Below are 26,895 nucleotides of genomic sequence, written 5' to 3'. Positions count from 1 at the left end.
TCAATTTGAAAAAGTCGCTACATCAAATCAGGCTATCCAGCTTTTTGAAAAATATTCTCTAGATAACAGGAATTACAAGAGTAATCATGGCAGTCTAAATTTGAATAATGATGTATCAAGTAAGATAATGACACTAAAAAATGATAAGACATATGGTACCATTAATTCCTTTGGTGAGGAAACAGCATTTAAATAAAATATGCAATTCTAAGGAAAAACAAAGATATTAAAGGAATTTTGTTTTGGAATCAAAATATTTATTGTGAGGGGTCAGAAATGAGAGACGGACATAAAGCTGAGGCTTTCTCAAATTGTATCATATTTATTCAAATAAAACAGGGGTGAGATAAATGCCTACCTATCCCTATCCTAACAAGAATGTCCCTACATGACCTTGTGTCCAAATGTATCTGACCCTCACACTTCGCATATACAATCAAAATACAAAGGGTAAATATATTGGCTTTCAGTTCAAAACAATGCAAAAGTTCAAACTTAAATTTCCCACAAAGTAATCCTTGTGACCACAGTTTATTTCCCTTCCCCATGAATCAATCCAAGAATACTTTTACAAGCAATCTGTGTCAACAATGCTCTATTCAGCTTAATGAAAGAGGTTTCTCTTATTCAACCCTTCTTCCAAATGGACAAAGAAAAATGTATTTTCGGATCTCGTCACCCTAAAACGCAAGTGCAGGGTTGCAGAGAGGAAATGGCGTGCTTCATGTTCATCCTCTGACAAACTGGCCTGCCGCCTGCTCCAAAGGCAGTACCGGCTCTCCGTTCTCACCAAGAAGAGAGCCCTTATCCAAGCCCGCATCTCTGCGGCATCTAACAACTCCGCCGAACTCTTTAAAATATGCAAGGAGCTGGCCAACCCTGTTGCAGTCTCTACCTCTCCTGTCCCCTCCCAGGCCCTCTGCACTGCATTGGCCTCTCACTTCATCTCTAAAACTCAGGACATCCTGTCCACGCTCTCCTCCTTTCACCTCCCTCCCTCCCTTCCCGGCTCTTCCTCTGGCCCTTCTGCAGTCACCCCTCCTCCCTCTTTCTCTGCCTTTCCACTTTTCTCTGCTGACGATGTTTCCAGACAAGTCCGATCTATGAAAGTCTCGTCTAAACAGGTTCACCCCTGTTCCTCCAAAACTATCAAGGACCACATCGACTCCCTGGCTCCTGCCCTGGCTGACTTTTGCAACCACTCCTTCGCCTCTGGAGTCTTCCCTTCCCCCTCAAGCACTCCCTTGTGCACCATCTTCTCAAGAAACCCTCTTCCGACCCCTCCTGCCCGGCTAACTATCGCCCTATCTCCATCACTCCCTTCCTGGGCAAGCTCCTGGAGAAACTGGCCATCTCCCAGCTTAACCTCCATGCTGAATCTGTTGGTAGTCTTCATGACCATCAATCTGGTTTCAGAGCTGCCAGAAGCACGGAAACTGCTCTCCTGAACATCCGTGAAGACCTGCTCTTGAACCTCGATTCCAACACTCCGTGTGTTCTCATTCTGCTCGATCTCTCCTCTGCCTTTGACACTGTCAACCATGCCATCCTGCTCAAACGTCTCCGTGAAAACCTGGGTATCACTGGTCAGGCTCTGGCGTGGCTGACCTCTTTCCTTTCAAATCGACCCTCCCAGGTCCAACTGGGGTCCTTCCTCTCCGACATCTTTTTCTCCACCTGTGGTGTCCCCCAGGGATCTAATCTCTCTCCTTGGCTGTTCAACCAGTATCTGGCACTCCTTGCCCACCGCATCGCCGCTCTCTGCCCTAATTTCCAGTGCTATGCGGACGATACCCAGCTCATTTTCAGGCTACCCTCAGCCTCCCCCTCTCCTTCCCTCATCTCTGACTGTCTGTCTGCTATCCAGGAATGGTGTGCCTCCAATGACCTCTGCCTTAATGCCAGTAAGACTGAGATTCTACTCATCGGTACACCCACTCCCTCCTTCCCTGCAGCTCTCTGGCCTGCCTCCCTTGGCCCCCTCCCTGCTCCTACCTGCAATGCAAAAAACCTTGGGGTCATCTTCGACTCCACACTCTCCTTCTCTCCTCATATTTCTGACGTCGCTAAGAAGTCACACTACCAGCTGCACCTCCTCAGAGGTATTCTTCCCTTCCTCTCCTTCCCCCAGAAGCTCACTGCCTCCCGAGCCCTGGTTCTCTCGAAGCTGGATTACTGTAACAGCCTCTATCTTAATCTGCCTGCCTCCACTCTCCGCCCCCTGCAACTCATCCAGAACAGAACTGCGGGACTTGTCCTTGGCCTCAAGCCCAGGGACCGTATCTCTCCAGGACTGAAATCTCTACACTGGCTCCCAGTGGCTGCGAGGATAAAGTTCAAAACCCTCTGCATTGTCCACAAGGCCTTCTGGGGCCTGGGTCCTAAATACCTTCAACTCTCTCTTCCCAAATATCTTCCTTCCCGAGCCCTTCGCTCATCCGCCTCCAACTCCCTCAGGGTCAGCCGCTTCTCGAAGCAACGAGCTGGGAGTAGATCTCTCTCCGCGGCAGGGGCCTCCCTCTGGAACAGCCTTCCGGCCTCCCTGAAACTTGAGGAGAACCATCTCCGGTTCCGGAAGCACCTCAAAACCTTCCTCTTTGCTTCTGCTTTCTCTCTCCCTCTCCCCTGCTAAACAGCTAATATTCTTCACTGAAACTGCACTGATTCTGCAACTGGACCACTCTTAACGGCCTCGGCCCTGGGCCCAGCCACTCTCCACTTGCACTGATGCCCTGGAACCCCTCTGCACTGCGGGACTGTCTCTGTATCCCTACAGCGCCCCCCCCCTTTTCCAGCACTTGTTCTGCACTTACCTTGCACTTGCCACCAGCTGGCCCTATTTATTTATTACTTTACGCCACCTACCTTGTACTGCACTTCCCCCCCCTCCCCTTTCCCCTTGCACTTTTCCCCCTCCCCCACCCCTGCACTTGGGCGATCTGAATGACACCTGGCCTAGTAGGATCGTTGTCTGTCTCCCCTTGTTCCTCCCCTCCTTGCCTCGTCGCTCCTTGAAACACCTGTGTATAGGCGCGTTACAAATGCCATATCATATCATATCATATCATATCATATCATACCAAAGGCTTATTCAGAAACAAAAAGACATCTTTCTTCCAGAAAGTGTTCTATTCATGCAACAACATTTTCATTTAGAAAATTGGCACCTTCCCTTTTTAATAGGATGTTTTTGTCAGGACAGCATGCCAAAGGTCTCTTGTTACAAAATAAATTGACACAAGGATAAAGCAATAACAAAATAAATCTCTTCTGCCATCAGTATTGTTCGCAACAATTAAGTTCTCTCCTTGAAAACAACTGTTCCTTTCCTGGTTTACACTGCCTGCCAGGAAGGGGACTTAATTTCACACAACTATCAAACGTTTTCTCTCATTGTGGTATTGGCAAAATGGGCTCCAGATTTCCCCAGAATGATGTCCCAGGTGAGGGAAATTGCACCCTGTTTTTCCCTTCTGTCATTACTTTATATGCTCTTGGCAATGCAGGTTCCAGGTTTCCCCAAATTGATGTCCTAGCTGAGAGGAATTGTACCCAATGTGCCCTTCTCTCTCTCTTGCTTTCTTTTATATGTTCTTGGCTGTTGGCAATGCGGGTTCCAGGTTTCCCAAAACTGATGTCCCAGGTGAGAGGCATTGTACCCAGTTTGCCCTTCTCCCTCTGCTTTATAGATTCTTGCCTGTTGGCAATGCGGGTTCCAGGTTTCCCAAAACTGATGTCCCAGGTGAGAGGAATTGTACCCAGTTTGCCCTTCTTACTGGTGTCCCTTATGGAGTGCCCCAGGGCTACCTCTCTCTTCAGGTAAACTCACCGGCTTCAGTGTCTGTGTATTGTCACAGGTCTGCAGTGCTACTCCTCTGCAGGTGGAACATCGGGTCACGGTCAGACCCTCTTTGGCTCGCCAGCGCTTCTGACAACTCTTCTGTGGTTGCAGCTGCTCTCGTAGCACTTCCAAGGAGCTTGTCAGGCTCCATCGGGGGTTCAGTTCAGCCGGTCTGGCGAAGCGTTTCTTCGCCTCTTGGGAACGCATCACATTCTTTGCTGTGCTTCCTGCTGCGCACTCTGCAGGTTCCTGTTACTGCCTCTTCTGCTGTAAATTCTGCTGGGGCCTTCACTTTGGCTTCTGTTGCGCACACACACACACTGCAGTTTCCTGTGACGACAACTTCTGCTTCAACTTCTGCCGTGCTGGCAGCCATCCTTCTCTGGTTTCATTCCTTCACTCCTGGTCTCCCCTGTAGCTGTAGCTGGGTCTCCCCTGTAGCTGCGGCTGGGCTTCCCATGTCCTGCTCAGATGTTCAGAATTAGAACTAGAATGCACAATCTGTTTACCATCACCATTGATCTGCATCAATTCTTGCCTCCTCCTTCCTCGTCTCAGTACTATAGGTATTCTGGGCATTGAAGTCCATAAAATGTTTATGTTTCCCAAAGTTACTTTGTTAAAAGTGATGGTTAGAGGAAACATCAGATGGTTTATTAACATTATGCACAACACCATTGCTTTTGGGATATTTACCCAAAATAGGACTCGTGCAGTTAGGCTGTATCACATGTGATTCATATGTTCCAAATGAGGAAAACTTTGTTTTTGGTCGACTTTCTCTTTACCTTTGGAGTTTTTAAATGTGTGGATTTTGTGTAGTGGCAACATACCATCAAGTATTTGGGGATTATAGCATCTTCATCTTCACAAAAGGATGAATATTGCATCCCTCCCAAGGCAGTAACAACTTCTCCCCAATAGCCATCTCCTCCCATGTGATACTCCCTTATAATGCCACGCCCAAGGTCGGGATCGGGTAGCGCCTGCCTTTTCCTGGCCACACAGGAACAGACTTTAGGCTTGGCATTAGGGATGACTTCACAGGATTCATCACATTATTGTAAACTCATTATAAAAAGTTCTTTAAGCTTTTTTGGCCTTGACAAAGCCTAGGAAAAGGCGAAATACAGGCCCATGCATTAGTGTAGGCTTGAACAGTTTCAATAAAAAGAAACACAACAACTGGACTGCAATCTATGCATTTGAAGCTATTTATATAAACAAAAAAAAACAGACCTTCGAGGCAATGTAAATAATACAACAAACTAGCGAAAGCACTTAATTAAGACAAGCTAATAGCCAAAAATGTTTTGATAAGCAATGACTGTACTCTTGCACAAAAATACTTCTCGTTAATAAATGCCAGTTCATATGTACTTGGTTGATCACAACAAGTTGGCTTCATTTCAAATATAAACCAAGAAGATGGTCAGTTTCTACTAGTTACATGAATAGCATCATCATCTGTTAGGATTAGATTGGCTAACAGGGTGAGAGGGGAGGGACGAATCCTTTATAGGCCAGATGTTTTAGTAGGCTTCAATGCTCTTCTGAAATTACCCAAACTCTATGACACTGTGGAATCTTGAGGCAGCAGATACTGGCAGACCACTGGTCTTACCAGGCTTGGCCTGCCTGCCCAAGGAAGCAAGCACACCCTTTAATGACTAGGCCATGACTGTAATTCTAGTTTACAGCATAAAAAATGGACACTTTGCCAAATTTTCAAAATGTTTAATGCGTGCTTAAAAAATGTGGAGTCAAAGCTGAATTATGAAGCTGAACTGTCTTGGAACCAAGCAATAAGCGCTTTCAGATGCCTTCACCCCGACACAGAAAATTTCTCATGGGTCTAGAGTTTTCCATTGCCAATTTTTACCAATTGTAATTTGACTGTTTCAATATTTCGTGGGCCAGAATCAGACCTTTTTACCCATTTTATCAACATATATGTTTCTTTTCCATGCTAGCACCATTAAGAGACACCAGCTTATTTTTGTTAGATTAGACTTTCAATTTTCCCTGTGCCAGTTTAATTGTGGTACCGAATAAGTCATCTGTTGCCCCTCATACTTCTTTGGCCAGATTAATTGATGCAATCAAAGCACAGAGGAAGGGTGAGAGGAACCCTTACAAGAGGATTCAAATTGCTTTACCTGTAATCCTTTTGACCCGAGGCTGTAGTTCACTTTTAGGTTATTTTTTGTTCACTGCCCATAGAATCCTTAGACTTTTTGACACAGCTTTTAACCATTTCCACTAATGGATTATCCAGAAATGGGTCTGAATAAACTCACCCGTCACCTGGCTTACCAAGCCATAGCATCACAATTGTCAGTATGATTTGAAGGTGTACAGAGCCACAATGACTAAACACGTGTTGTTGATTGGTTCTAGGTAATGTTAACATTTTACAAGTGCAAGGAAGTGTGGGATGCTGGGTATCTACTCGACTATATTATTGATAATATTAGGATTATATTATTAGATAGTGTTTCTATGCCCATCTATTATCTCTACTAGAGAATAAATATGCATTATGCTAAAACAAGAGAGTGAGGGCAATATTAATGTGTTTCTATTTGGGAGTATACAATGCACTATTTTACAAGTGAAAACACTTGTTGAGTTAGTCGTAAAAAACTGATACACAGATTCACCTAGAATGTAGACCTATGACACTATTGCCGTCCCATATTAAGGCTATCAGGTGCTCAGTTATAGTAGTTTATTTTGCACTAAAGCAGAGAGAGACCAAACCTTCTCCAGATCTTTGCTTTGGGAGCAGCAGAATTCTCTGGTGCAAAACATGCCACAGTAGTAGGTGGGGATTTAGGCGACCTTTGGGTAAAGGTTAGGCTATTGCATGCAGGGTATGAGGAAAATCATGACAGAACATGACATAACCATTGGGGGAGAGGAAGAGAGAAAGCAGGAAACAATTGGCTGATGCTGTATGGGAAGATTCTGTCTGGAGCCAGCAAATCCACAATAGCTCAGGGTGGGAACCAGAGGAAAGCCTGGACATGACAGAGAACCACAGAAGGGATAGAGGAGTGGCATCCATATGGTATGATATGTTATTTATAACATGCTTAATACCCAGAGGCTTCTAAGCGCGGACCCAGGGACCAAACCTGTGTTGCTCCATGTCGTCTTGCTTCCAAGGCAAGCATGTTGCCTCTGAGCTATCCTCCCTTAGCATGCAAAGGTACAGCTGGAAAGGCCCTAAAACGAACGTTGACAGGCACTAAATATCTGAGTCCTTGCCTCTTTAAACAGGTCCACTGGCCTGCATTGTTCTATTTATTAAGATAATCTCATCATCCTTGGGAGCCATCTTGAAATGTCATCTCTTTTTCCAACCCATTGTCTATTCTTTTAATGGCTTCCATATCTTTTGCCTATGAAATCCCTTCTTGCCATCTGCAACTGCACCCGAAGTCTCCTCCCATCTGTCCCATAGCTAACATTTATGTGCACTAAAATGTTAAAATCATAAAAAGCCCATGAAAATAAATGTTCTTTTTCATACCATCTTAAAAAGCTCATACAAAGGTTTTATGCGCAGTGGTTAGATATTTCAATAGGGGACAGGATGTCATTGGGAGCTACTTGGTTGCCTTGAGAATGCAAATTATGGTGGTTGAGATTATCGCTAATGGCTGCTCAATCTCAATGAATGCAGAGATTGTACAATATTAAAGACCAAGATTGTAGAAACAAAACAAAAATCCATAAAACAGAAAAATCTGCATACCTGGCATAGCGACTGACAATATCCACATTGTGTCCTTCACTCTTTTCACGCCGTCTGTACTTACTTTCCTGAAAGAAAATTATTGAATGTATTTACATGTTCATTCTTTGCACTGACCTCTACAACCTACAATTTTAGTTGCTTACATGCATAGACCAGTTTGGATACCTAGAGGAAAATGCACAGCAAAGTAATGCAGGATTCTGTTTTCCCACTTAAACCTGCCAAAACATATCCAGCATGACTAACAAAAAATGTTAATGCTCTCAACCCGGAATTGTTTGAAGGGGTGAAGAGGTCACATAGTATGAATCAGAAAAATGGCTCAGATGTTCACTGAAGGGACTTTAGGGACGTTGGCTGCGATATGTCCTAGAGAGCACAGGTGGTGGAGGAGTCAGCATGTATGTGCTGTGTCAATAGGTGGCAGTGTGTGGCCCCATGGTATCCAGACTGATGCAACACTGCCCCTCTGGTTGAAAGCATCCATCTCACAGCATTGCAGATTTTCTCCTTCCATTTGTGCATAAAGGAACAATTTGAAACTACTTCCTACTGAGGAAGCAGAAAATGTCAGCTTCCATTTTGTATATGGAGCTATAATTAGCTGCTCAGCCAACAAGCAGAATGTGGAACATGATTTCTTAAAAGAGAAATAGGTATGAACACATAAGGACATGGCCTAAAATGTAAACGACCGCTGTCAACTTTAAACATGCAGAAAAGATGGGGGTGCTGCTGAGCGACTAGCAAGATGGCCGCCTAGATGTGAGCTCCGGCCCCAGCATCATCCGGTTTATAAAAATATCCTACATAGAGCCAATCTACTGCAAAGCCTGTACTGGTTCCGGAGGGTGTCGAGAATGGAGCAGATCAATCCTGCTTAGATCCGTTGAGCAGAGATGAGACCGCGGGCTGCCGGGCTGGCTGTGGCACTCTGGCGTAGCTTTGGCTGGCTGTGGGATCCAAGCTTGCTGTGTGTTGTCCCCGCGTCGCCAGGCGCTAGGCCCGCAGGGCACAGAGGATCAGATGGACCTGGTGACAGCAGGCATGTACATTATTTCCACCGGATATACTGAGGCCGGAGAGGGGCCGGGAAGCCCGTGCCGGCATTGTGGGCCGGAGCGGGGTGGACAAGCAGGCCCACTGCCGAGCCCGAATGCGAGGGAGGCTACGGCGATCCCGCCTCTTTGTTGGGGTGGGCAGTTTGCTGCAACGGCCTCCTCCCTGCCACTGGAGACCCACTGGTTGGCGCCCAAAGCGTGCCTGTAGCTCCAGAGACATCAAAGTAATCCCAAAGCACACGGGGGCTGCGGGCTACATCAGCCCTGCCCAGCGGAGACGCAGATAAGCGGAGCAGTGGGGGAGAGGAACCTGCTAGGAGGAGAGGTGGTCATCTGCCTCTGGGGCGCTGCTGGCTGCCTGATAGCAGTGAACCTTGGGACTGCAAATGTGATGTGGCCCTGAGTGAAGGACTTGTGGTGCTGTTCCACCTCGTAAGGGGCTGAGGGTTAGCAACTGTTAACAAGGAGGGAAGAAGCCATCCACTGTTCAAGGGAGTGCAGTGCTGATACTCGTAGTTTGCATGGCCTTCTGAACATCACTAAATTCCTTATGAAGCCCGGTCAACCGGACCCAGCTCTCTGTAACTGCAACGCTGGGAGCAGTGTCTGAGGCGAGGGCTAGAGGAGAGCTGGCACATTGACATTTATTATATCACGGTCCCTCTTTGCCAGAGGGCCCAAGGTGGTGGGTCCAGATTAAAGCCCATTGAATCTCTGATTCCCTGAGGAGGTTGTGGTGGCAGGCAAGGGTTGGAGAGGCAGATGTTGAATGGCACTGCGGCGCTGGCCGCAACAGATATGGCAACCAGGAGATATGTCTTGTCCTAGGGAGCGGTGTGAGAGTGGCCCGGGGTACTCCGAGTCAGGGAAGCAACATGACAAAGGGGGCTGGCAAGAAGCTGAGTCCCATGGACTCTTTTACCAATGCCCCGGCGAGGACCCCCATTGCAGACACCCTGGAGTAGGACATTAGCCTGGGTGCGATGCCGCCTGAATCCCAAGATGACCAATTGCTGACAGCAATGTAGAATGGCTTCATGTCCATCAATGTTAAATTAGATGACATAGTGGCAACCATCAGCTCTCTCAAATATAATCTGGACAAGGAAAGTGGCTGTATCAACGAAGCCGAAACCAGGATCGGGGAGGGCGAACACAAGGTGGGTCAGCATGTCCGGGTGTAACGCGCACCTGGTATCCACGGGGACGTCACTCAGCCTGTTCTGACCTCTTATGACCTCGAATCCTTCCTTGGAGGTTACTCGACTGGGCCTTGTTTTCTTGGATAGTGGGTGTGTTGATTGATGCGGGCTCGTTGCTGCCTAATTACTTCACTGGCAAGAGTCCGACAGGTAAGTATATTAAGTCTTTTGAACAGTTCTCCAACTTCCTTCCTTAGATGATGGCCGGCGTCCGGGGATGACGGCGTGCTGCTGAGATGAATAGCGCTGAAGGTGAGTGAGAGTGTGATGCGTGATGCACCCCTTTCGTATTTGTATTGAACTGAGTTCTTTTTCTGTATCTTTTAGGTGCCGCAACGTTTTCAGCGTGGATGCCGGTTATGAAGAACAAATGCGATGAGTAAGCGCGGTATGCAGCGCCTCTAGATGTTTCCACTCTAACCTGGAGTGTCTTTTCCCTCTTGCAGATGGATGAGAAGTTCCAGAGACAGAGTTCCCCCAGAGCGGCTGGGATTCAGGTAAGCGTTTGAAGCTCGTACAGTCTTTAAAAATAAGCGAAGATTTGCAGAATGCTTACTAATGCCTTTTTTCTGTTCTTTTCCCTTTTCCTTAGGAAGAGGCGTGACGGGATGGGAATGACACCGCTGAAGATGCCCGCAGAACAAAAGGAGCGATGAATGATGGGCAGAAGTGCCGCAAGGTAAAGCTGTTCCTAACTGTGTTCTTGTTCTTGCAGGAGCTGAGCGCAGAAGAAAAATGCAGGCCTACTGGAGACCGATCCGAACACGGCGAGTGTCACGCTGCAGGTGCAGAAAACGCAAAGCATGTTTCTCAGCCTGGGCGTGCTTAAAAAGTCTCTGGGTATCCCAGGTGTCTCTGGGCTGAACCACACCAAAAAGACTAGACTGCACATGCAGTTCTGGGAACCGAAATATGTGGGGGCATCCATCTTGTCCCCATCAATGCACTACAAGTCCAATCCCCAATGTTATCCTATGGGAGTGAGTGAGTCTGGTGCCACAAGCGCCAAGTCTGACTCCAAGTGGGTCTTTGGAGGGATGGTGAGGCCCTTGGGGCCATGTAGGTGATCGTGGCCTGGCTCCAGCCGGACATCTTGGAGGGCTGGGGACATGAGGAGCAGGAATCATGACACCAGGCTAACGCAGATTTGAAATCTGAATTGGCAACTATCCGGGTAAAATGGGACAACCTGGAATCGCGATCCCGGGAGTAACAATGTGCACATAGACGGCGTCCCTGAGGCAGCCAATAAGGGGACCTATGAAAAACATTCTTAGAGGATTTATTATATATATTTTTTTTAATTTATTTTATTATTTTGATCAAACAATACATCAAACAACAAATAAGCATAAAACCTAAAACAACATACACTGCACTCCCCTCCCCCCCCATATGAGCCTGTTTATTCCATGCCCTCGATATCTGTTTCATGTGTCAGGGTTTCACTGCTTTCGGATCCTGCTGGGGCCACTGCCGCTCCAAACATTTCGGCTATCAGCAGTTTCCATGCCATTAGAGAACCCATTTCCTCTTCACCCCCAGCGCCACTGGCTTCTTGCCATACAATTGTTTCAGCCTCTGGCCATTTTTGCAGGTCTTTCCACCACACCTCCACTCGCGGCCTGTGACACTTCTTCTACCCCATGGCGATCCTACGCTTCAAAAGCACATATGCCAGGTCTTTTAATTTTCCAATATGTCTGTGCTTCCGCGTTCTGGGATACCCTCCCAACAGGCAGGCCCAGGCCGAATCTATTGCAAGTGTGATCCCCTTTTCCGCTAACTTCAGAGCCACCTCCCCCCGATAGGCTTCAATTACCGGGCACGCCCAGAACATATGTATCATGTCTACATCCTCCTCGTCACACTTAGGGCAAGCCTGGCGCCCAACATTTCTGAACCTTGATATTCTCCGAGGGGTCATGTACGCCCGTGCGTCATTTACAGCTGTAGTTGCTTAAACCTGGCATTTCTCGAAACCTTCTTGTGATATCCTTGTCATGATCTCTGCTTCCAAAAGATCAGGACTTGCCCGACTCCCTTGGAAGCAGACCCATAACCCCGGTTCCGAGTGCCAGCCAGTCCCAATTGGGACCTTTTGGACACTGTCCTGGCGCCAGTGGCACCAGGCTCATAAAGATGCCCAGTCCCAGCGCTGGAAGCGCCGGGCTCATAATGCTTGGGTGGACTTACCTGTAGCAGACCATGCTGCTTACTTACCTGCCAGTTGAACCCCTGATCCTCTTCTGTTTGGGACTACTTTTCCTGTTGGGTGGGGCAGGAGCCACTCCCTAGGTTCAGAACACTGGAACTCTTCTGGAAAGCAGGAACTCTTTTCTTACCTAGGCGTGGCTGTGGAAGGAGACACCTAAGCACTACAGGAGGCTATTTAAACCACACCCGATGGATGAATCTTGCTTTGCGTTATTCTGCATTCTCTGCAGCAGAACGCTCATTGTGTCTTCTGCTTCTGATCCTGGGCCTAAGGGAACAAAGGCTTACCATCCTGGAATCCAGTCTTCAGCAGCACCTGTAAAGACAAAGAAAGAACAGGTTAGCACTACGGTCTTCAGTGGCAGCGCATCTCTTACCTGGTCCATCGGCTGTCACCAACGCCTCGCGCTGCATCCCGCATCTGAAAGACAAAAGAAGGTGCGTTTAAAGACATTGGGCAACTTTATTCCTCACGTGCCATTACTCCTTCCCACGCCGAATCCAGTGGGTATTCCAGCACCCTTCAGCTTCTCTAAAGCTCCGAACTTGTACCTGCAAGATAAAAGGGACAGTTAGTGCGCATCGTGAAGCAGGCTACAAGCGCTTACTTACGTGCTTCCAGGCGCTTCTATTCCTCACGCGGGTTCGATCCTCAACTCTCATCAGCCCACCATCCGCCATCGCCGGAACCCTGCAAAACAAGGGATATAATTACAAAAGACTTTTAAGACATTTGAAGTGCCCAGAACTTACCGTTCGTGCAGTTAACGACGGACAGCAGTCCTCTGAGGTCAAGAGGCCTGCACCCTTATCCAGTGAAGAAACCGGTTACGGCACCCTGCCCCGAGGCAGATGGAGAGCTCGGCGTTCACTTACCTAAGGTGAGGGTGTTAACCTTTGGGGTTCTACAGGAGAAGAGAAAGGGAAGAGGAGAGAGGCACCCAATAACCCCAGTTCATTAATCCCATATTTTCTATCTGCAGACATCTAACTCTTCGAGTCAGACATACAGTGCACATACAGTGCACAGAGGTCCAGCCCAAAGAGCCAATCGTGTGTTACACATCACCTTCATGTCCACCCTCTGATGTATCGTATATCACCTCGACGGAGGTGTTCGGTTCCTCCGCCAACCTGGCTTCGGGCCACCTACTCAGGATCTCCTGTACTATCCTGTGGTAAGTAACATACTGACCACTGTGCAGTCCCGACATCGTCCCAAGCTCCCCCAACTCCATAATAGCCCCTTCCTGCCAGATGTCTCCCAAGGTGACTAGTCCCACCGACTCCCAATAAGTCCTAATGATTACCCTCAATTGCCCATCTCCCTTCGTCAGTGCGACCAGCGGCATCTGCGGGACACAAGGGAAAGGGTCCCCCATCATTCGGCAGGCTCGGCGCCACATGCTCCATCCCAACAACAACATTTTAGGGCGCCCCTTCATCTCAGAGCTAGCCACCCAAATCATTTCCCGCAAGTAAAAAGGAGCACAATCTCTCCCGAGCCACCTAGTAACGTACTGCAGTTGTGCAGCTACATAATAAGCCTCGAAGTTAGGCAGTTTAATACCGCCTTTCTCATAAAAGTTCTGCAGCTTCCATAATGCAACTCTGCGTCGGGTGCCATGCCACAAAAAGTCCCTGCACAGGCTGTTTAGTTTAACAAAAAACTTCCTAGGGATCATATAAGGGATATTATTGAAATAATGTAAAAGTCGGGGCAGGACCACCATTTTAAGCATAGCCCCCCGGCCCATCATCGCAAGGGGCAACCTCTCCCAAAACCTCATGCACTTCCCAATTTTTCCTATAGCAATTTCAGTGTTGCGCCTGTGTTCCTCCTCAACGGAGTGATATACATCTATCCCCAAATAGCGGAAGGAGCCCACCACCCACGGAATCTGCAACACAGGTAGCCTCTCCACAGGCTTTCCCACGTACCTCCCCCGCGGGAATAGGCTAGATTTTTGGGGGTTCACTGCTATACCGGACAGTCTGGCATACCGCTCCATCACCTCCAAAACATACTGAAGATTCTCTTCCGGATACATTAAATACAATAACAGATCATCTGCGTATAAGGAGATGAGATGTCTTTCCTTTCCTATCTCAATGCCAATCGGCTCATATTGATGCCTGAGGTATATCGCCAGGGGCTCCAGGGCCAGGATGTATAACATCGGGGACCACGGGCATCCCTGTCTAGTGCCTTTGCCTAGCTGCCATCTCTCAGACACCACTGCCCCCGTACGGACCCTGGCTAGCGGTTCGCTATATAGCATTCTAGCCCATTTAATGTAGCCCGGCCCCATGCCATACCCCCGCAGGGCCGCCAGCAGCCACGGCCACTTAACGGAATCGAACGCTTTGACTGCGTCCAGCGCCACAAACGCCATTTCGCTATCTTGCCTACACCCCCATTCAACCACTCGGTGGAGTCGTCTATGGTTGTGAGTGATATTCCTACTCGGGACATAGCCTGTTTGGTCAGGGTGAAACAACTTCCCAATCACTCTCCGCATTCTATTGGCCAAAACCGCTGTCAGGATCTTACTGTCCTGATTTAACATCGACAGGGGCCTATAAGAGCTACAGCTATGTCCTGGTTTATTGGGTTTGGGGAGCGGTATAATAATCGCCTCCCTAAGCGACTCCGGCAACCGTCCCACTTCAAACGCCTCGTTAAGCATGTCTAGCATGGGTGGGAGCACCTCTTCCTGATACATTTTATAGAATTCACTGGGGAACCCATCTGCCCCCGGGGCTTTACAAGTTGGCAACTGCCTCACAGTCTCTTTCAGTTCCTCAAGAGTGATTGGTGCATCAAGTTCCTCCCTTTCCTCGTCGCTCACCTTGGGCAGGCCTATGTCCTCCAATACTTCCTCAATCTCATCTTGGTTGCTCTCCCCATCATCCTCATATAAGGCAGTATAATATTTCGCAAATGCCCCGTTTACTCCCTCTTGAGTATCCACCGTCTCACCCTCCTCATCGGTTACAGTCCGAATCGGGGACCTGGGGGCTTCGCTCTTATATAGCCACGCTAGGAGCCGGCCCGTTTTATCTCCTCCCGAATGTTGCCTTTCTATGTATTTTTTATAGTTTAAATTACAGAGCCTGTCCCAGTATTCCGCGCACTTCCGCTGTAGTCTAAATATTTCCTTCGTATCTGCCTCATCTCCCTCCAGCTTCTTCTCTAGTTCAATCTCTGCCGCTTCTAGTTCAGCCAGAACCCCACCTAGCAACCCCTTTGACTTAGCAATGGCAACCCCTTTCATCACCACCTTGAAGGCCTCCCATAAAGTGCCCGCTGACTGCACGCTACCAGTGTTCACTTCAAAATAAGCAATGATCTCCTCTCTCAGATCCTCCCTGAAAACAGAGTCTTTGAGCGCCTCTGCACGGACGCGCCAAGTTGGTATTCGCGCCCTGGGGGGGGCAATACTGCCACCCGAGGACCAGGGGCGAGTGATCCGAGAGAACCCTAGCTTTATATTCTGCGTGAGTACTCTCAGCAACCACGTCCGGGGTGGCAAAGATATAATCAAGCCTTGTGTATAGCTGATGCGGAGCAGAGTAGTGCGAATACTGTCTCCCCTCAGGGTGTTTCACTCTCCACACATCAGCCAAGCCAAAGTCTGCTAGCAACCCTTGCAACACCTTGGCCGCTGGGCTGAGCCTAGCCGCCCCCCCGTCCGACCTGTCTACTTTTGGATTCAAGACACAATTAAAGTCCCCTCCCCAAACCACCGCAGCCCCCGCCCTCGCACTCAGCTTAGTACACAATGTCCTAAAGTATGCCGCCGTATTTTGGTTACGGGCGTAAGTATTTACTATACATACTTTCTCTAACAGCCCTCTGATTATGACTAACCTCCCTTCTGCATCTACAGTTTCTTCAATCATCTTAAATGGGACATGCGGCGCTATCCAGACAAGCACTCCCCTTGCATAGGCAGAATACGATGAACCCACCGCTATTCCTTTCCATTTCGTCTTCACCATTTCCATCCTCTCCTTTGTCAGATGTGTCTCCTGCAACAAGGCGATGTCTATCTTCTGTCGCCTCAAGTACAACATAACCTTATTGCGCTTCAGGTAACTATTGAGCCCTCTAATGGTCCATGTTAATATTTTAAGATCACCCATGGTCTGTCGATTGCTCCCCTTCCCCTCCCCGCACGGCCCTCCCCCTCACACCAAACAGATTCCCTATAATAGAACGTCCACCAAGGCTCATATATATACTTTAAACACCCCAACACCCCAACCCAACTAACTGCCCAGCTCCAACCCTGGATCTCAGGCATTCCCGCGTTTGGCTCTCCCTTGACAACCCAATTGAGAACCCAGCAGGGCGTCACCTCACTAACAGTGACCTAACTAAACTCTAAATGGGTATATAAAGATCGGTCTTGGGAGACTCCTACCTTACATAGCACTCTCCATGCGCACGACTCATGCTTCCCACCAGCCAAAGTGTGCCAGCCGCCTAGCTACATCAATGACTATAATCAAGTCCCACAGTTCTCAATCCAGCTAGCTCCACCACTCTGCTCGTTCCGTCAAATTGCATCTTTCTTTTGAATATCTGGCTCCTGGGGGCAGCTCTGCATGTCTAGCCACCCCATGGCGTCTTCAGGAGTTTCAAAGAACAGCATCCTGCTCCCATGAAACACCTTTAATTTAGCCGGGTAGAGCAGCATATATTTGTGGCCCGCCTCCCGCAATCTCCTCTTAACCGATCCAAAGTTCATGCGACTTCACTGCACCCGCAGGGTGTAATCCGGATAAGCAGTTATATTCGCCGCGCCCCGTTGTATTGTTCCCCCTTTATGGAAGTGTTCAAGGATTCGTTCGCAATCTCGATAATTTAGAATCTTGGCAATCAATGGCCTGGGCGGGCTACCCGGAGGTGGCTTCCTGGTCAAAGCCCTGTGCGCCCTTTCCACAGCAAATCCCTGGGAGAGATTCCCCCCGGTGATTTCCTGCAGCAGCATGTTTTCCACATACTCCGTCGGATTGTGGCCCTCGGCTCCTTCCGGCAGTCCGACAATACGAATGTTATTTCTCCGAGCGCGCCCTTCTGCCTCATCGGCTCTGCTCTCCAGATTGCCCAATCGTTGCACCAGGGCATGTAGCTCCCTTTTGTGTGCGGCACAGTCCGCAGCCGTCGGGCCCATTTCCTTTTCCAGGGTCTCCGTGCGCTCCGCCAAAGTCCTGACGTCCTGCCTGAGGAGGCTCACATCCTCCTGTACCGCCCCAACTTGACGCTCCATCGCCGTTTTCAATTCCGACACAGCCAGTTGAAGCTTGGACTCCCAGGCCGCCTTCAAGTCCGCAATTGCTTCAAGGACCTCCTGATTTGTGCTCACAGCGGCCATTCCCCCTACTGGGGTCTTATGCTTGCTCTTGGCTCCTTCTAGGCCAGTCGGCGTTCTGGTGTATTCATCCAGCGTAGCCTGCTTAGCTTTCGCTCTCGGGGGCTTGCTGGCCATTTCTTCAGTTAGCGACAGTTTATCGTCCACGCTTGTAATTCCGGGGACGATCCGCTCTGTGTGACCCAAGCGGATAGTGCGCCACCCCCCGATGACACTGTTTCTTAGTGATGTGCCCAAGCATGTCTCCGCTCGCGGCTTATTACCTGCGCGGAACTTGGCTCTCTTCTGCCCCTTGTTATGGTCTTCCCGGGTCCTAGCTTTCGCTGCCTTCTCTCACCCTTCCAGGGGCGAGTGACTTTCAGTGCCTGCGGTGCAGGTTACTTCTCGTGATGGGTGCCAATGCGGTATTACCTTGCTGCAACCCCCTCAGGCGGTATATCTTGGGGGGTGGTGCGGCCCCCTATGCTGCAGCATTTGCGTGGCCTGTCCTCCGGGCCCCTCTGCTCGTCCAAATACAGCTCTTCCTGATTATCAGCAGGCCAACAGGCCACCGCTTGATGTATTGTAGATGGGCTCTGTTATGGGGCTCCCACTCCGATGGAGTCAAACAGATGGCACAAAGGGCATCTCCCCTTCGTCTCCTCACTCAGTTCTCTATTTATACGCCCCCCCCCCTTGCCCTTACTGTGAAGTAATTCCCAGCGTAGTGCGGGTGCACACGAAAGTCGCGCGTGCCACCGCGATGTATTCCAGGACTCCTGGTGCTTAACTTCTCTCTGCTTGGGCTAGTTAGTGCGAGGCAACAACGTTGCGACTTCCCCTGGATCCAAGCGCGGAATGCATGTTACTTCTGAGTTCCGCCGGCGCCTGCAACAATATATCTGTGCCAGCGTGTGCGATCATCTTCGTACTTTTCATCCGCAGCGCCGGCGGATCAGCATGTTCGTGTCCCGCACTCGCTTCAAGCCGTCTCTGTGTGGGGGGCACTTCTCGGTTGCATGCGGCACTCCGTTGCCGATTTCTGTAGCCAATCTCGAGTCCACCCAGCAGATGCCGGTCAGCAGTATCTCCGCCCGTCTGCACCTTTATCTTTTGCACGTCTGGCCTTGCTCAGCCCACGGTGTCGGCATCCACATCAGCGCCGATCGGACACCGAGCTTCCGCGGCGCCTACCCGTTTCTTTGTTTCAGATGGGCCGCCATTTTGAATCCCGATCCAGCGAGAAGCGGGCTGATGTTTTCACTTTTACCTTCTGCATGCCGGCTGCATTCGTCGCGATTCGATCCATATGTTTGCAGTGGAACTTCACACGACTGCTCCTACTTTTCTAACGCTGTGCGCCGCATTTCTTGCCCGTTTTCGTCCGCGGCATACAGGATCATCAGGAGCTCCTCCACAGACACGTCCCTTCACATGACTCTATAGCCACGCCCCCTAGAGGATTTATTGTAGCCTCTGTTTGGGACAGCAACTTTTTCAGTACACTTCCTGGTTGAGCATGCTCATCATGCCCAAACCGGGGGCCCCGCCTTGTACCATTATCTCAAAACTGCTTAGCTACAAGTTATCCTGAAAATTTCCAGAGAGCAAGGGACACTGTGATATGAAGTCAACAACATACACATTAATCCTGACTTTGCTGCTGGAGTTCAGGCCCTATGCAGATCATACGACCTATGAAGGCATTCAGATCGATGTGGGGAATTGACTGAGCATGCTGGTGGCTGAGTCCATGTGCATGGGGGAACGGTAGCGGGGCGCATGGCACTCATGGGCTGAAGCCGGACCACTGAGCCATACATTCAGTGTGATTTACCTTGGCCGGTATTTGCCGGAATTGCTGAACGGGCCCATCACTTGTATAGTGTCCTTCGTCCCACTGTTATGATATGATGATATGGCATTTATAACGCATCAAAACACAAGTGTTTCAAGGGGCGATGAGGCAAGGGAGGGGGAACAAAGGGAGGACAGACAACGATCTTACTAGGCCAGGTGACCTTGAGATCGCGCAAGTGCAGGGGTGGGGGGAGGGAAAAAGTGTGAGGGGGAAAGGTGAGGGAGCAGTGCAGTACATGGGATCACACAGTAAAACAAATAAATAAAAAGGGAGGCCAGCTGGTAGCAAGTGCAAGGGTAAGTGCAGACATCAAGTGTCGAGTAATGTAGGGAGGGGACTGTAGGGATACTGAAACAGACCACAATTGCAAAGGTTGCCAGGGGGGCAACCAGTGCAGGAGTGCAACCGGCAGGCAGGGGACCTGAGCCCGAGGTGAGAGGGTACCCAGGTGACAAGTGCAGTTTCAATTTTAACCAGGAGTTCAACAGGGGAGAGGAAGAGAGAAAGCGGAAGCAAAGAGGAAGGTCTTGAGGTGCTTCCGGAACTGGAGATGGTTCTCCTCAAGTATCACAGAGGCAGGGAGGCTGGTCCAGAGGGAGGCCCCAGCCGAGGAAAGCGATCTACCACCAACTTGTTGCTTGGATAAACGACTGACCCCAAGGGAGTTGGAGGCGGAGAAGCAAAGGGCTCGAGAAGAAAGATATTTACAAAGAGGGAGTTAAAGGTATTGAGGCTTCAGGCCCCAGAAATCCTTGTGGACAATACAGAGGGTTTTGAACTTAATCCTCGCAGCCACTGGGAGCCAGTGAAGAGATTTCAGTCCTGGAGAGATGCGATCCCTGGGCTTAAGGCCAAGGACAAGTCTTGCAGTCCTGTTTTGGATGAGTTGCAGAGGGCAGAGTGTAGAGGCAGGCAAATTTAGAAAGAGGCTGTTGCAGTATTCCAGCCGAGAGAGAACCAAAGCTCTGGAGACAGTGAGCTTCACGGTGAAGGAGAGGAAAGGAAGAATACCTCTGATACCTCTGATGAGGTGCAGTTGGTAGTGTGACTTCTTAGAGACGTCAGAGATGTGAGGAGAGAGGAGAGAAGGAAGATGGCCAAGAGAGGCCAGCCAGAGAGCGATAGGAAAGGAGGGAGCGGATTTGCCGATGAGGAGAATCTCAGTCTTACTGGCATTAAGGCAGAATCATTGGCAGCAACCCAATCCTGGATAGGATAGCAGATAGTCAGAAATGAGAGAAGAGGAGGTGGCTGAAGGGAGCCTGAAAATGAGCTGAGTGTCATCCGCATAGCACTGAAAGTTGGGGCAGAGTGGAAATGCGGTGGGCAGGAAGTGGCAGGTATTGGTTGAACAGCCAGGGAGAGAGGGTAGCCCCCTGAGGACCACCACAGGTAGAGAGAGAGAGATAGAGGAAAGGAAGGACCCAAGTTGGACTTGGGAGGGTCGATCGGAGAGAAAGGAGGTCTGCCAAGCCAGGGCCTGATCGGTGATACCCAGGTTATCACTGAGACGGTTGATCAGGATGGCATGGTTGACCGTGTCAAAGGCAGAAGAGAGATCAAGTAAGATGAGGACACAGGGTGTGTTGGAGTCAAGGTTGGAGAGCAGGTCTTCACGAATGTTCAGGAGAGAAGTTTCCATGCTTCTGACAGCTCTGAAGGCAGACTAATGGTCATGGAGACAACCAAGCGATTCAGAGTGAAGATTAAGCTGGGAGATGGCCAGCTTTTCCACGAGTTTGCAGAGGAAAGGAGTGATGGAGATTGGACGATAGTTAGCCGGGCAGGAAGGGTCGGCAGAGGGTTTCTTAAGAAGAGGGTGCACAAGGGAGTGCTTCAGGGGGAGGGGAAGACTACAGTGGCGAAGAAGTGATTGCAGAAATCAGCCAGAGCAGGAGCCACGGTGTCCATGTGGTCCTTGATGGTTTTGGAGGAACAGGGGTGAACCTGTTTTGACGAGACTTTCATAGATCGGACTTGTCTAGAAACCTCGTCTGAGGAGAATAGGGGAAAGGCAGAGAAAGAGGGAGGAGAGGTAGCCACAGAAGGGTCAGAGGAAGAGCAGGGAGTGGAGGGAGGAGAGGGAGAGGAAAAGAGAGAGAGAGGACAGGATTTCCTGAGGTGAGAGAAGACCAACTTGAGCAGCGAAGAGGACGGGACTGGGGGGTCCGGCAGGCTTTGGTGCCCTTCAAGACCCAGACAGAGGTGCACCAGATAGGGCTGCCCCAAATCAGCCAAGATCGGAAGGGTCAGCACAACTTATTGCAAGTAAGGTGGGGAGCTGAGTAACAACCAACGGTGGATGCCGAATGACCAAGCAAAAACACCTGGCAGGTGCCCCAGAGTAGAGAAAGTCCCAGGATAGGATTCCCCTCTCCACCTCTGGAGTAAAGGGGCAGCTGAGCCCGCCAAAGGACCACGGAGTGAGATGTCAGCGCAACAGGAGAATGATGATCATCACAAGATAAGGGACTGTCAAGGCAAGACCTACAGCAGAGTCTCAAAGAATTTTGAGAAACGTTAAGCATCCTTTCAAGAGCAATTTCAACTCCTAGGAACGGACCGGTCAGCAGTAGTTCCAGAGGTGAAAAAAGAAGTGGCAATTGTGGGAAAGCGTCGACCTGGTTGAATGGGAGCCTGCAAGACACATCCGAAGGAACTAGGTAAAACAGTGAACTCTTGGAACATCTGAGCAAAGTCTACCACAACCTCGAACTTAAATCACAAGTCCTAGAAAACAGATCCAGAAGGGGCAATATAAGAACTAAGAAATTGCCAGAAGAAATTGGGGATGCCTCACCATACAGGCATAGCCCAACCGTCTCTTTCAAGTGGTTGACACAAAATGTGAAGGGACAACTCCCATCTCAAAAGCAAAACATTGGAACAATTTGTTAGAGCTCACCACCCTGATGTAATTTTCTTGCAAGAAACACACCTGCTAAAGCGCGACCAAGGAAGAGTGAAGCTTAGGAATTTCCCGCAGATCAGGCATGCATCAGCGGCAACCAAAACAGGGGGCACGATCCTCCTGGTCTTCAGTGAAGGAATGATGTGAAGATTTAGGAAAGCAAAGCAGATGAGAACGGGAGATTTGTGTTGGTGAGGGGCTCCATTAAAGGTCAGGTGTATACAGAGCCCTCTGTGTAGGCCCCGAACACAGAGCAGGAGGCTTTCTGATGGGAGTTTCTTAGAGTCTTAGAAGAGTTTGCGGGGGAGGCAATAGTAATAATGGGCAATCTGAACCTCGCTTGGTCAAGGGAAGTAGACAGAAGTGATGGCAGAAACCAAGGGAGGTGGGTGGGGAGGGCAGTGACAATCGCTGAGGGAGCTATTCTCATTTTTCATGTGTTCATAAAAACTTTCTCCCATATTGACTACATGCATATTGACAATCAGTCCCCCTAATGGGTAGGGTAAGGGGGATCGAGGTGGGGCCGATATCCCTGGCAGATCATGCATCGGTTATAATGGACCTAATTTTCTCGCTGCTCCGAAAACTGTTGTGGAGGTCGAGAGCCCCGGTCCTCAGACAAAGTATAAAAGACAGAAAGGAATTTTTCACAGAAAACAACACAGAATCAACGACAGGGGCGGTCTGGTGGGAACTGAGAGTGCTTAAAGTACTAAGGGGCAAGCATATAAGTCTGGAGGATGTGAGGCAGGCATGCTATCAAAAGAAACACTTTGGTGTAATTCCTAACTGGCCCTAACTCTAATGGGGCTGTTCCCTCAACTGATGCTTCTAAGGGCTGTCGATGTCCATAAGTCTAAAACCAAAGTCTGTCTGTGTCCAAACCTGTGCTTGCCCTCAGTCTTAAAACAAATGTGATGTTCGGTCGGCTTAAAGAAAAATAGTGACTGAAAAAGAAATGTAAACCAAGGCTGGTTTCAGGTAGCCTTACCGTCAGGTTTAGTTCTGCCAGTTTTTAAATATTTCCACGCAACAAAGGGTGCCCTTGGGATCTTCCAGGTAGGGCATTTGAAGCAGGAATATACAGTTCACAATGTCCCTGGGTCTCTCTGGGTTCCCTTTCCCAAGTCTAGGCCTCTCTCTTTTCAATAATGTCTCTCACTGTTACATTTGGGCCTGTCAGGGTGCCCCACCCCAAGCCCAGGCCTCTCTGGCTCAAAAAGATTCACACTTTCTTACTTTATAACTCAAATGAAACTACACTGTTCCTTTCAGGCATCTCAGGGTTCCCTTCCCCAAGCCTTGTCCTTTCTCCCTACAGCAATGTTTTTCAGTTTCCTTTGGGCCTCCCAGGGTTCCCTTCCCTTATCCTAGGCTCCCTCTTGCCTCAATGTTCACTTAAAAGTTCGCAAACACAAAACACCAAACATTCACCTTGCCAAGATGTACCTCTCAAAGCACAGTTCCTTCTGGTGAGGTTGCAACAGCCTTTCCTTCATGTTGGAGGATTTCGCTCCCACTTGACTCTGTGTGGCTCCCCCTTTCCCCACCATTTTTCAAGTGTCAATGTACACCTTCTTTAGTCAACACCGGGGAGGTATCAGAGACTTTCAAGAATGCAGGGCTTTTGCTCCTTCCCATGCACGACCACTCTGATTCCTGGCCCCTCTCCTTACATTCTTTGTTTTCCCTCTGGCGCCTTCTGTCTTTCCGTGCCTCTTGCACACTTCCTTTGCCACATTGTGCAGCTTGCACGCATCCTTTGCCTTGTCGTGCCTCTCACACACATTCTCTCTGTTCGCTTTGTGCTTCTCGCACTTTTCCACTTTTCCTTCTTCGGGTTACTCGGACCCTCTCTTTTCTTTTTGTCCTTTACAACTTACGGTTTCTGCTTTCGTGCCACTTGTGCACCTTCTTTCTCTTACTTTGCCTTGTTTTTCAAATATCGTGCCGCTTGCACATTCCGCTACTACTGCTCCCGCCACCTGCACGCTACTGAGTTTCTCTCTCCCTCTCTCATGAAACTCACCAAGTAGCGCAGTGCTGGCATGCAGTTTCCTTGGGATGCGAGTGTCCAGGTCAGGGTCTCACAACCTGCCCCTCAGACACTCCTGGGACCTGCACACGTCCCAGGGGAACGAGCACTGGCCTGGATACGGCAAACAGCTTTCGCCAATGCGGCTCCATGGAGCCACGCCTCCCTTGCCACGCTGCAACCCCTCCGACACACCAAGTCAGCGTCCTGGCATCCCGTTCTCCTCTGGATCCTCCGGGCTCCTCCATCTGCAGCCTCCTGCTCCCTGGCTTCCACGATCCATCCAGCAACCCAGGCTCGCTCATTTACTCTGGCAGAACTCCACCTTTGATACCTTAACTGAGGGTCAATTGGATTTAAGGTGTGTATGGTTAGTGTCAAATGCCTGACCCTGCCTGACTCTTAAAGGGAAATCCTAGTGGTGTAGTGTAGGCCTCTCCTCTCCAGTCATCTTCATCTGCACAGTACTGTTTCTATGGATAATCTTTCTAACTCCCAGTTGTCTCTTCCTCCTCCCATTACATGTTGGAAATGGGGAGAGGGAGACAGGACAAAATGGAAATTGATAGTTTTAAGCAGAATAATTATAGGGTGATTGACAGAGGAGAGAAGGGAATCCCCTGGCCCTGTGTTTATACAACTGGGGGTGATTACCCTTTTGTTAGTTTAGTCCGTACCCCTGGTAACCTGCCATGAAAGTACTGGTCTTGACAGCACCCCTTATGGTCTGAAATGGGGGAAGAAAAATAGGTGTTGAAGTTAAAGCCATGTTTTTGTCTCATCCAACCCTCCTCACTGCCTGCTTCTGTTCTGGTACAATATTTCCTTGGATCAGGGACAGTGGGACCTGCATATCCCATGAAGGCTTCAGGGATTGCTTCCTCCTCGCCTATTGTCCCCGTTGGGATACCGCGTCTCACCTGGGGTCCCATGGGCGCAACCACTGACTCCCTACCCAGGTGATCCTCCCTCACTCGTCCACCCCTAGGGTTGGGATCCAAAAGCGATGGCCCTCTCCTGGCCACCTGAATAGAGGATTCTCGGGGACTACACGCGAGAATAGACCAAGGGTTCTCACAAGCAACAACAAAAGAAGGAAGTTGGGGTCACCAGACAACAGGTACAGGATCATCCCACTAGGGCCACATAAAAGGCTTACAGGAAAGCCACTGGTCAGCTACACTTACTCCAAATGAAGAGAGCCGAAAATGCACTACTGAACACGGGACAGCGCTTCTATATGGGGATCTACAAAGCAGACAGATTGATGACGATGAAAGATCAGCAAGGAGCCAGGACAGTGAGCGCGATAGTTAATGGACAGGTATAGAAGGTCACCCGTACAGGTGAAATTCAAAGGGAATTCACCCAGCACTATAAAAATGTATACACCTCGGAAGAGCCACAGGAAGTCTGGCAACAGGCATATTTAAATAGAATAACCCTACCGAGCATAGCAAACACTGAGGCTGGGCCATTAGGCAAGGACATTTCAGAGGAGGAAGTCTGAAAGGTGATTAAGTCACAACCCCTGAATAAGGCCACAGGCCCAGACAGGTACACGGCAAGCTTCTATAAAGCCTTTAGTCAGACACAGACCCCACACCTTAGTACCCTAACTCCTTTCGGAAAAAGGGGGGGTGGGTCACACAATCCATGGAGGAAGCCAAGGTAATTCTTCTATCTAAACCAACAAAAACCAAATGGCCTGTGGGTCCTACAGACCCACCACGCTCATTAATATTGATGCCAAGATATACATGAAAATATTAGCGAACAGGCTGGAACAGTGGATGCCCTTCCTGATCTACCCTGACCAGTCAGGCTTTACATCTTGGTGGCAAACATTTGACAATATAAGAAGGGTTACCCATCTCTCGGAAAAGGTGCAGAAGAGTGCAACGCTGGCCATTCTGCTTTCCCTTGATGCCGAATAGGTATTCAATCAGGTTGAGTGGTCTTTTCGGAACTATGTCCAAGATGGGCCTGGGGCAAGACTTTATCTGCGTGGTTGAGGGCAGTTATAAAAACCCATCAGCCAGACTCCTGGTCAATGGATCACTTTCGGACCCCATAGAACTCCAAAGGGAAACTAAGCAGGGTTGCCCCCCCGCCCCGTCAATGCTTCTGTATGCCACATACTTGGAACCCCTGTTGCAGGCAATACAGGGATTCTGGAGCAATTCAGGGGATACCGTTTAGGGGAATATAGCACACAGTAGCAGCATTCACAAATGACATGCAGTTAACTTTAACACGGCCGAAGAGGTCACTACAGGGGGTGTTGATGTTCTGGGCTTGATGGTCGTGTAGATTAATGATACCTCTGTCCCCAAGTACCGCACGGGCAGGAATAAATCCACTCCCCTTGCAATCTTTGAGGCCACAGGTGTAGAGTGCCGTCAGCCAGGAACCAGGAACACCGGAAGGACCCCTTGACCACTGCAATACAATGGATTGTTATGGATACAGCAGCAATGAACAGTGATGTAATGAACAGTGATATCAAAAATGGGCTTGCCTATGTGTGGTGACAATAATGCCTTGACAGGTAAAGGGAACAAGATGGGGTCAAATGGCAACAGGAGACTGGCAGGGATTTGGCAGCACTCTGATGGAATCACCACACCTGAGCCAA

The 26,895-nt window shown here is 49.3% G+C and overlaps 1 protein-coding gene across 3 annotated transcripts in view; it reads right to left on the bottom strand.

Moving 5' to 3' along the window:
* The window catches only part of DYNC2I1 (dynein 2 intermediate chain 1), a 2,286,904-nt gene that overhangs the window by 1,857,411 nt on the left and 402,598 nt on the right, over positions 1-26,895 (bottom strand). For all 3 annotated transcript variants that reach the window (XM_069647988.1, XM_069647989.1, XM_069647990.1), the window contains exon 6: positions 7,605-7,672. In XM_069647988.1, coding sequence (XP_069504089.1) covers positions 7,605-7,672 — 68 coding nt within the window. The remainder of the gene's footprint in view (positions 1-7,604; positions 7,673-26,895) is intronic.

The sequence above is a fragment of the Ambystoma mexicanum genome, chromosome 2q, assembly GCF_040938575.1.
Source record: "Ambystoma mexicanum isolate Mex_15411 chromosome 2q, UKY_AmexF1_1, whole genome shotgun sequence".
Taxonomy (NCBI): Eukaryota; Metazoa; Chordata; class Amphibia; order Caudata; family Ambystomatidae; genus Ambystoma; species Ambystoma mexicanum.
This window is presented reverse-complemented; position numbering and strand designations above follow the sequence as displayed.